This window comes from Haliotis rufescens, unplaced genomic scaffold, assembly GCF_023055435.1.
Source record: "Haliotis rufescens isolate VD_foot unplaced genomic scaffold, xgHalRufe1.0.p SCAF_6, whole genome shotgun sequence".
NCBI lineage: Eukaryota > Metazoa > Mollusca > Gastropoda > Lepetellida > Haliotidae > Haliotis > Haliotis rufescens.
Window position 1 is genome coordinate 35,926,084 of NW_025964334.1, and position 11,926 is coordinate 35,938,009.

The following is an 11,926-nucleotide window of genomic DNA, read 5'->3' on the forward strand; positions in this document are numbered from 1 at the left end:
AGGTGTTGGAGTCTAAGGGGATGGGCGACATGGAATAGGTGGTGTTGGAATCTAAGGGGATTGGTGACATGGAATAGGAGGTGTTAGAATCTAAGGGGATGGGTGACATGGAATAGGAGGTGTTAGAATCTAAGGGGATGGGTGACATGGAATAGGAGGTGTTGGAAAATTGGGGGATGGGTGACACGGAATAGGTGGTGTTGGAAAATTGGGGGATGGGTGACACGGAATAGGTGGTGTTGGAATCTTACTGGATAGGTGACACAGATTAGGAGGTGTTGGAATATTGGGGGATGGGTGTCACGGAATAGGTAGTGTTGGAATCTTAGGGGATGGGTGTCACGGAATAGGTAGTGTTGGAATCTTAGGGGATGGGTGACACGGAAGGTGTTGGAATTTAAGGGGATGGGTGACACGGAATAGGAGGTGTATGTACTAAGGGGATGAGTGACATACATCCGTTTTCTTGGAATCAAATCCACTACAAGGGAAGTAACTCTTTGTCAGTGATCAATGATTCCAAGGTAATTGTCAGGAAATCTTTAAGATTATTTTATCTTCAGACCTCAAAGATTTTATATATATATATATAAAATATATTTCAGTCATTATATATTTAAGCTTGTTTCATATGTCATGTTGTTAAGATCCCGGTTAGAATAGGTCTTCAGCAACCCATGCTTGTTGTAAAAGCCGACTATGCTTGTTGTAAGAGGCGACTAGCGGGATCCGGTGGTCAGGCTCACCTGACTTGGTTGATGCATGTCATCGTACCTCATTTGTGTAGATCCGTGCTCATGATGTCAATCACTGGATTGTCTGGTCCAGACTTGATTATTTACAGACCGCCGCCATATAGCTGGAATATTGCAGAGTGCAGCGTTAAACAACAACAAATAAACAAAACAAATCATATCTCAAGTGCCTAAACTGTTTTTTTTGCATTTGTTCAAGAAGCACCCCTTGAAGCCAAGTCAGTTTGGCCGAGGCTCTGTGATGCCCATGGGCAACATGCGGAACCCCAACCCCAACATGATGAAGGCACAGGGCATGGGAGGATTCGGCCCCAATCCTGCCTCCAGCATTGAACAGTGGGTGCAGCAGCAAAACGCAAACCTCAAGGAACAGGGCATGGGGATGCCAATGAACAGTGTGAACGGGCCGCCTTTCCCAACAAATAACCCACGAATGATGGGCTGGCAACCCAGCCAAGGAGGGATGGGCCCCAACTATCCCATGTTCTCCGAATTCGATGAATTCAATGCAGTTAACCACATGAACCTTTTGCAAAACAAAGTGCCAGACGAAAGCTTAACGCCACAACAGCTGCAACGACGAGAAGAACATTTGGCAAGTTTGCGTAAAATTCAGCAGATGTTGTTCCCTGATCAGCCTCGAGGTCCCGGGGGGCCTCAGCAGCATCAGCAGTTCCCGCCCGGTCCGGGGCCAGGACCGGGGCCGGGGATGATGCAGGAAGGGATGGGGATGCAGGGTGGCATGTTCCAGCAGAGCATGATGTCGCCGCACGGGATGATGTCGTCACATCAGGGCATGATGTCCCCCAACCAGGGAATGATGGGCTCTCAGCATGGAATGATGACGTCTCAACAACAGTTCATGATGTCGCAAGGAATGTCTCAGTTCGGGCCAGGTGGGCCCCCACCTCAGAACAATTTAAGCCCTGCTCAAAGAGAGTGGCTGCGATTGCAGCAAGAATTTTATAATGAAAAGCGTCGTATAACAATGAATCCAAACATTGATCATAATGGCCCACCCCCACCATATTACAGTTCGATTGCTCATAAACGACCAGGAGCTATGGGGATGAGTGCATCTACCTCGCCTAATATGAATGGACCTCAAATGCATGGTATGGGCACTGAACAGGAGATGGGTATGTTTCCGAGGCCACGGAGGCCATCACATCCACAGATGGATCCCGGCCCAATGATGGGGGGCCCCGGATTCAGCCCACCAATGCCCCCTCAAGGGGCAGGTTTTGACTCTGGCATGATGCCTGGTAGAGGTGGGCCAGGTATGATTCCACCATCAGTGTCTCAGATGAAAAATTCTCAGATTTCATTACATCGAGCGGGCAATCCTGAACAATTTCAGCCGGAATTGGCACCGTCTGGTCCACCAGGGCCTCAGAAAAATAACAAACCTCCGCCCAGTTATGCCCAAGCTCAAAAACGAAAAAGAGACGATCATCTCGAGGATCTATATAAAAACTTACAACCCACACCTTCACCTCAGCAAATAAATTATCTGAATCAGTTTGAAGGGCAGGAATTGACTATTACAAAACAGTTGAACTCTGCATATCGTGATTCAGGCATACCCAATGAATCGCAGCCCCCACACTTACCAAATCACTTCCAACAAAATCAAGTGCATTCGCCTATGCATGGACCAGGCTCAAACAAAGGACCCATGTCAAACTCTAGCCAGAACTCTAGTGCTGGGCCATTATCAAGCCCAGGGCCTATATCAGGTCCGTCCCCCCTGTCTGGCCCCTCTCCCATGTCTGGTGCTAACATGAGATTATCACATTATGATCCGCCATCCAACAACAGCATATCTAGTGCTCCAACCACTCCTACAGCTAAATCGTCCATGTCGAATATCACATCAGCAAGTCTTGCCAATTTGGCAAAAGGCGTGGAACATTTGTCAAACCAAATGCAACAAAATATGATGCAAGGTGGTCCGTTTCACAGTATTCAGGTACAAGGACAAATGAACAATGGCAATGGTGGTAATGCCTCTCAGGGGGGACCTCCTCAGCAGCAGCAGCAGCAACAACAACAACAGCAGCAACAACAACAGCAACTACCCCTTCCTCCACATGGTCCTCCTCATCAACAACATCCGCAACATCCTCAACATCCTCAACAACATCCGCATCAACATCCACCACATCTGCATCCTCAAGGACAACCTCAACCTCCCCATCCCATTCAACAGCACCAGCAGCATTCAACTAACACTTCCAGTATTGCGCAAACAACAACTACTCCAAGTGTGAACAATACATATGTCAATGCAACCATGTCCATTCAGCAATTGAACATTCAGAGTGTGAACGCGCCCAACAATCCTGGTGTGGGCAATTATAACCCTTCCATGCAGGTTCAGCAGATGAACAGTGAAACGTCTCAGATGAACGTTCCCGGGGGACCGCAGGGTCCCGGAGGGCCCATGCAACCTCACTGTTCCCCTATGTCCTCAGGGCCGTCCATGTCACAGTCACAGATGATGACGACTAGCCAGTGTCCTCCATCAATGGGGGTTAAGGCACCTCATTTCTCAAGTCCCAATCATCCCTCCGCGGGTGGAGGTCCCAGCAATCCAATGATGGGTCCTGGGGGCCCAGGGAGAATGAGCCCATCGAATTTCCCCGCCAGCTCCGTGGGCAATGCAAATGTCCAGATCCAACCCAAAGCACCCAATACTATCCAATATCTACCAGCAAATCCACCAGCTTCACAACCCAACATGGGTGGTCAGAAGAGACCTGATTTGGAATTTATGCAAAACTTCTCACCACCACTCACAAACATAGAAGCGAAAGCTCCAACATCGACTTTGCAATACTTTCCAAACAATTCTCCAACACACAGTGGCCGACCAGGAATTCCTTCCCCTTTCTCACACCAACAGCACATGGCCATGCAGCAATCAATGATGATGCGAGAACCAAATCACGAGTTCCCTGGCATGCCTGGGTCTCGACCAGGACCTGGCATGCACCATCCATCAGCAGGGATGTCAGGCATGGACGGGCCCCAAGGTCCAATGGGGCCGATGGGCCCAATGGGTCCCGGTGGGAACATGCCGCCAGAGGCCATGATGAGCATGGGGGGACCGGGAATGGGTCCCGGAGGGCCGGGGCCGATGCCTGGAATGAACCCCGGACCTCAGGGTCCCATGGGACCTATGTCGCCTATGGATCCACGCAGTCACATGGGCAATGGTCCGAATCCTGCCTACATGCCCAACGGACAATCGATGATGAGCCAGAGTATGATGCAAAGTCATATGCAGATGCAGGGGCCCGGACCCGGACCCGGACCTGGTGGAATGCCTAACATGCCTATGCAGGGTCCGGGGCCTGGCATGCCGCGACAGTCCAATCAACCCATGGGAATGCCAGGTCAGGGGAATCCATCCATGCCAGGTGGTCCCGGATGCCCCGGGGGACCAGGAGGTCCTGGCGGGCCGGGCTATAACGCACAATATCAGCAGTTTCAGCAACAGTTATATTCTCAGAGCAGACAGCGACAGATGTCTCCAATGGGAGCGATGATGGGGAGTCCTGGACAACCGTATATGGGCATGATGCCAAATATGCATGGGCCTACATGATAAGTGAGTGTTGTGAGAATGTGTGGGTCAACGTGTGGCAGGGCTGGGCTGGATACCTCACCAGTGCTATACATGTAGATCAATGGAGGTGTTTGGAGGTGTCGTTATCCATGTGATCTCATGAGTGTCCCATTATAGCCTGTCTACTTAGCAGTGAAGCCAAGCTTATGTTTGTGTGTGTTCACCTTAAAACTCAAAAGATACAGTGATTGTGTGTGATGGACTAAGTTTTGCTCAACTATTGTGCGACTTCAAACGTCTTGCTTCTCGAGACAAGTATTACACATATTTGCCAATATGTGCTGGATTTTACCAGGACCTGTGTGGGATACCTACGGAGGAAGATAGTGGGGAAGAGTTATCTCTCCTTGTTTTGTTTGACCGACTCCCAAGCGTGTGATATTCCTACACCAATGAAATCTTTGACAGTGCAATGATGATGCCCTTCATAGTTTGTAGGAGTATGTAACCTGGCCATATTTTGCTGAATCGCCCCATAATGGAACAATTATGAGCTTGAGATAATATTTTTGTAAAACATAGTGAAATTTGTTGTTGACAGCAATTTGACAAGATGGCTGTGACTTGTGTTTTTGCGTTCTACCATGCATATCTGCTTAATGTTTGACATACCTCAATGCCAATGTCCGCCATTTTGTTTTCTGTCTGTATGCTAACATGCTGAATGTGGATTCAGAATAATAACGAACTCTAGCCTATCTCAGGGCCAACATAAACCATTCGCTTTAATGGATTTGTATCAAAGAATTAGGATTTAGATTGTACCAAATCTTGCTGGATCTCAAAGTGCAATGTGATTATTTTTGCATTATTATTTTTTCCAGGAGGTATTGGAATTGCATAATCGTATGTTTATTGGAACTAACACTATTAACATATCATGGATGGAAAGTAATGTACAAACAGTTCAATAATATCAGAGTAATTTAGATGTTTAGTTTTGTCAAACATGTATTGTATGTCATGACATCAACAAATCAAATCTTATCAAGAATAAACAGCTGGGGTTTATTTCTAGGAATACTCTTGTCAAAGAAAACATGTTGAAATGTGAAGTACTCCTTATTTAATTTGCATTTTAATGAGCATGAAATTCTTTAAAAGAAGTACTGGTTTTGAAATATTTTTAAGCAAGAATTAAACTGCTTAGCTTTGTGTGTGCTGATATTAAGTAAGACCTGAAAAACTTTTTGATTATTTATTTTTCAAGTATGTTTTGTTTCTGTTGGGGGTTGGTAGGTCTAAAACAAATCAGCTGGAGTGGTAGGATGTGCCTTCCATTTCTTTCATTTGCAATATTCTGGTAAATGGGTAATAAATTTAATATCTTTTTTCTTTGGCATTTGAAACTGCATCCTAGACATGTTTCAGCCAGTGACTTTGTGTTCTTACTGCATGCAGGTGTTATTGACAGGAGGGTCACTAGATTCAGCTTGGATGGTGATAGACAAGGACTTGTGTGTATCTTGCAATATCAGAACTATCCTGTTTTTCGTTTTCGATGTTGGATCATTTATGTACTTGCTATTGACTCATTCACTTGAACCACCTCTCAAAATGATTTGTCTCAAACCTGCTTATCTCAAAGCCAGATTGTCTCGAACTCACTTATCTCAAAACCAGTGTACCGGTATTCCAAATCTTTTGTGTCCCTGTTAAACCAACGGCATCACTTGTTTTTTCGTTGGTTTATCTGCAAATGTTGAGTGTCTCATATTGTCCTCTGGTCCTGTCCTTTATGAGATACAGCCACCCACCACTCTCCATGCAATCTCATGTATCAGATATTTCACCATTTTCATGGTTAGGCCACACTTTTTTAATTTTGTGTTTCACGGATTTATTCAAGCTTTTCCACACAAGGCCGGTCAAAATAAAAATAACATAAATATGGATGTCTATCATTTAATTATTTATTTGTCATTCTGCCGTTGAATTAAAACTGCAGTCTTTTTTAATCACTGACAGTGGGCATGGAATTTATGTATAACAATTTTTATTGTATGAGGGGGTCTTTATTACTAGGAGACATAATGAAAATAAATATTTTTGTGAATAATTTATCTCTTGACCGGCTACTTCTTGGAAGGGGCAGAGGGCCCATGAAATGGAAAAATAAAAAAATGTGTGGCCTTGGAAAAAATAGGGAAATATTCACAAGTTTACAATGAAGATAATTATTTTAGTATTTTCCCAGATCATATTTGAATGCCGGTGAAGATATATTTTCAAAGATGTAAATTGGTCGATTTGGTTTTCATCTTTTACAAATGGTCTCTTCTTTCATAGCAGAACAAGCATTTTAGATTGAGAATATTAGCTTACCATACCTTGAGAAATGTTACAATTCCAGATACGAAGTGTAACACTTGGATACAATTCTGTGTTTTGAATGGGATCATGGCCCTAACAATCCTCTTTTAGGACTCGTATGATAAACTTGATGGGTTAATTTTTAAATTAATTTCTTGTTTTTTAGACCAGCCATCTCTGCACAGGCTTTGGGAAACACAAATTTCAAACATACACCTTATGTCACTTTTCAAAACCATTGGCTGTGTTCAGAGGAGGTAATCAATATAAGCACTTCCGGTAGAACATCTTTCAATACTGAGTGTCAACCAAATTCTCCATAGTTATACATACCAACATGTGTTCACGATATTTTAGTCGTTTTACCACATAATTACAGACTACTATAAACGTTGCACTTCCAATTGCAACATCGCTATACAAGTGCAATAATCTTAAATGCGACATTAAACCCAATTTTGCCTCACCAACACTAACCTGTAGAAGTTTTAAAGATTTTTCCTTCATATCAGCTGTTTTCTAAAAAAATTGAACATTTTCTGGGTTGGGTGCTTGTCCTGATCCACAAATGTTTTAGAGTGCTGGGACAGTGAAGTCTAGTTGTGATGGTCATATCATTACAAATTTAACTTGTCGATACGGGACAAGCCCTGTTAAACAAAGTCATCTTGGGGCTATGATTATCAATATTGATATGCTTCATCACGGACTTATGATAGTGGTAGCACCAAGATCACTATCTTCACCAGGCCCTTGTCTTCAAGTATTCTGATTTGCGCGACACTGTTGACGCTAACTGGTGAATACAGACATTGCTTGTGTTATGACAATCGTTGTCTCAATATTGACTTTGTGTCGGGGCAGATTTTGAAGTTGGTATTAGTCGTTATAAATGAAGTAATTACAAGAGGTGTACCTGAACTATTCTGCTCAAAAGATGTTAAGGAACACCTGATTCCTTCATTTTACTATAGTTAGTCTGTCATGGCAGATTAACTGCAGTAATATGAAAGAATCGGGGCTGTTTAACTTTTTTCAAGTAGTATATATAGGGAAGGGTTATCATGATAGCAGCTAAAGCATCATAAGGTTAATTTCGTGGCTACCAATATTTCCGCTTAAGTGGCTAGATTATATAGGTAATTTAACTAATATTGAAATAGAGAGAAAAATGGGGGGGTAAGAAGAATGTGATGTGTCAGCACTTTCCGTCTTGGAGACATACAGTACTTGCATCTAGTTGACTTTAATTCTAGCAGTAGTGTTGTGGTCAACCTTCCTACGTCACTAAGCAGCTGTTCAATCCCAGCATAACAGAAAGCAGTTACAGTCTCTCGTATATGTGACAATGTTTGACAAATCCATTTGTGCCCTGTTACGCCTGGTGAGACCTTGAAAGGAGAGATCATGTTTTGTATTATAATGGTATAATATTTGGTGCAATATAAATCAAATTGACTTCAACCAATAGGTTAATGTTTAATAGTTGTTTGGTCATTGGGGTAATCAACTCTCGTGCTTTTTATATGTACCACTCAAAAGAAGTTAAGGACCCCATTATTCTTTTATATTACTGTAGTTGGTTTGTCATGATATGACAGATTACCTATAGTAATATGAAAGAATAATGTGGCCCTTAACTTCTTTTGAGTAGTATATGAATACTCTACCACATTGAAAAGGGATTTCATTAAGTTTATTGATGAAGTACAAGCGTTTATTAAGTACTAAAACATATGTGTATAATTTCTAAAATATGAGTTTTAAGAATCATCTTCTTTTTTTTCATCAAGTTCAGCAGATTGGAGTTAGTTTTACTTACAGAATATGTCATCAAGATCTCCTACTCACGATATGGAGAATTATGGATAACAACTTCTATATTATACAAACACAGTGTTTCAGGGCTATTTCTTCCCCCTTCATCGTTATGTATGTATAATAAAGTAGTTGTTATCTTGTATAATAAAAAGTTTACCCATAATACTTCATGTCGTGACTGCTTCCAACTTGTTTTTGTTTTAAACATTATCTTGACATAAATGGTCATTTGGATTGGGCAAAAGTTATCCATTTTCGGTGTCCCTCTCCAACTTCTACATGCCTGTGAAGACTCAATCACTTTTACTGTTCTAACAACTAAATACACCCATTAATTACGGTAGAGTCTAGCAACACAAGTTTACTCTTCTTCCCAATGGCATCTCATAGTAACATGACATGTGATATTGTCTTGAGTTATCTGTCATGAAGTGCCAAGTTGTTCCACTTAGACCTAGTGTGCTATGGACATTTGCATGACCTTGTTAGAAATCTGGCCCTTGGTAAAATACTCATTCAGACTTATCTTGACAAATTGGTATTTTGTCTGTTGAAGTGAAACCAAATATCACCCAAAGGACAACGAAAAGATTGTTTTGATTAATGTGTGTTCACATCATGTTTTTATTTGGGATTATGTTTTGAGGAACTACCTTCTTTCTTTTTTTGTAATCTGATGGTTCTCTACCAATGGCCAAGTAGCTATTTATGCATGCTGGATTCAGTGTTGACCTTGAACTATATACTGCTGCTTACAATGGGTAAAACTACTTTTCTTTGGTGATCTTTCATGAGAAACATGGTTCAAACATTTTGGATAAATTTACTTTATCTTCTAAATCATATTTCATAGAAACTATTTTAGAAATATTTATAATTTAATTTGTAATATTTAAGAATTATTCATTGTCATTAGAAATATTTTGATGAAAATCTCCTTTTAACTTCATCCTGCTCAAATCTGGATAGATGTAGAGTTATCCAATCTGTTGAATGGCCCGTTTCTGCTCGTCATAATGGAATATTGTTAAATAACCAAATATTACTCTTGTACAAATGACCTTGTGGTCTTCATCATACCTGAGCTAGGAGTCAGTGTTGACTAATGGTCCCCATCTGTTGTGTTCAAAGGGGCGAAATTGTTAATCATGTACTACGTATAAAATATATATATATACATATTACATCCATATATTATATGTACATAGAGTTGTGTACAGTTGTAAAAACAAGCTTAGATAGTTGATGACAGAATCTCTTGAGAATGTTGCCGGAGATTACTTGTAGCTGTGCTAAATAGTTACCAACCATAGATCCCTATGTTGTTCCCACATTGAAAATGGCTGATGATGGTAGTCAGTGTCTGCTCTGTTCTTGTTTTAACAGCTGGTTCTAACGATTCTATTTTTGATAAATTTTCTATATTGTCGACCGCTGTCTCCCATGCAGGGAGATGATGATGATGATGTTATGATGATGCCTGTACAGAACTTTTATAAAATGAATGCCTTACTAATCGGGTGTTTTCGTATGTCAACTGGCGGATAGTCAGGGGACTGACGTCTGCAGAACGTAGAAATTCTGACTAGTAAAATTGTTTAAAATTGTTTTGTCCTTGTGTTGTTATTGGACCATTGTTTGTTTGTTTTATGCTGCTCTCAGCAATATTCCATATATATGAGGGCAGTCTGTAAATAATCAGATCTGGGCCTGACAATCCAGTGATTCACATGAGCATCAATCCACTATATTGGGAGACGATGACATGCATCAACCACCCGATCACCGATCCCGTTATTATGAATCTCTATGACCAGCAAGAGTTGCTGAAGACTGTTTCTAACCTGGATCTACATTGGATCATTGAGGACTGAAGATCAACAACTACAGTATTGAAGATGATGAGGTCAGGATATGTACACACAAAGGTGGAGGACACTAAGTTTCAGTGGGTAGCTATGCTGCTGATTTACCATGAATAGGAATCAGATAAGGGGCCGATCATTTTATATCCTGGAGGGGGTCCTGGGATTTTGTATCCAGATTAGATTTTTTTTAGCTTCAGCTGCAAAACCAGATATTACTTTTTTTTAAATTCAACTTTGAGCCTGAATTCTTTTTAAAGAAAAACACCTGGCAACAATGAAACTGCAGTCAATTCTTTTCTTCTTTTTTTTAAAGGTCTGGAACATAGTTATATATATTTTTTCAAGATTTTTCAGGGACAATATTTCGTTTTTTGGATAAAATATGGTCTGTCCCTAAATCAATGTTATTTAATTTATGGTAAAAAAAACCCAGCTACAACAACCCAACTCACAAACCAAACTTTATGCTTGTTACAAAATGGATATACCTTAACTTTCCTATTATATTCAAACTACATATACACAAGGCGGTGGGGTAGCCAATTGGTTAAAGTGTCCTTCCCAAGGCTGGGTTTGATTCCTCACATGACAACAATGTGTGAAACCCATTCTGTGTTCCCTGTGATATTGCTGGAATATTGGTAAAAGCCTGAATACCATACTCCCTCACAACATATACACAGACAGTTCCCACCAGGCAGTCCCTTAAGTAAAGGGGGAGTTGCCTCTGAGCAGTACTGTAGCAATGATGCAGGGAGGAAATAGTATATTGTGTAGCTGTCAGGATCAGATATAGAGGGAAACATCCTTGAAGGACCTTGATTGCAGGAGTCTCCACTTTATTGTAACTGTATGATGGTGAAACACACCTGTACTCTGGAAACTGAAAGGTACACCTGGACATGGAATCAAATGTCTATATTTAAAGCAGTTTTCTTCCAAACTCCATGTAACACTTATTTCTGATGCTCATGGTAGCCTTGATATGGTCTTGGGGTAGAGGGTTTGCCCAAAGAGCGGAAGGTCGGGGGTTGGATCCCTGACCCACGTTGAAAGATGGTACTTGTTACCCTGCTTGGTGCTCCATTAAAACGCACGCACACTTATCTTGAACGCCGTCTTAATATTGCTAAAAGCGGCGTAAAACCATACTCGCTCACGCACTCACTCTGTCCGGAGAGCGAGATTCCAGTGATTCATAACAACATGTATTAAAAAAACAAGTTTCCAGGGACCCGTTCCACAAAACGCTTTAGCGCTAAGACGGTCGGAATACTTTAACATAACCTTACGATAGTCGCAGCGCTGTAGCCTATAAGATCACTGTGCAGCGGGCCCAGATATTTGTATGGATTTGAACCACACCATTAGACGAGGACGAAAAGGGGATGTTTTAAATGTATTTTGGAAATGGGGACTGCTTCCAGTCAAGGGAGGACTTTTGGGAGGGTCCATCTTATATCTCCAGCCCACTCGGTGCAATAGGACCCAGAAGATGTCAGCGTGGGACCAGATTATGTCGCCAGATAGACCAA

At 41.7% G+C, this 11,926-nt stretch overlaps 1 protein-coding gene across 11 annotated transcripts in view; it reads left to right on the plus strand.

Annotated features, from left to right (window-relative positions):
* The window catches only part of LOC124148530 (trithorax group protein osa-like), a 140,119-nt gene extending 129,989 nt beyond the window's left edge, over window positions 1–10,130 (plus strand). For 10 of the 11 annotated variants that reach the window (XM_046519646.2, XM_046519648.2, XM_046519649.2 and 7 more), the window contains one exon: window positions 955–10,130. In XM_046519646.2, coding sequence (XP_046375602.2) covers window positions 955–4,368 — 3,414 coding nt within the window. In that variant the 3' untranslated portion in view covers window positions 4,369–10,130. The remainder of the gene's footprint in view (window positions 1–954) is intronic. The other variant, XM_046519647.2, reaches the window with a different exon arrangement.
* Window positions 10,131–11,926: the final 1,796 nt, after the last annotated feature.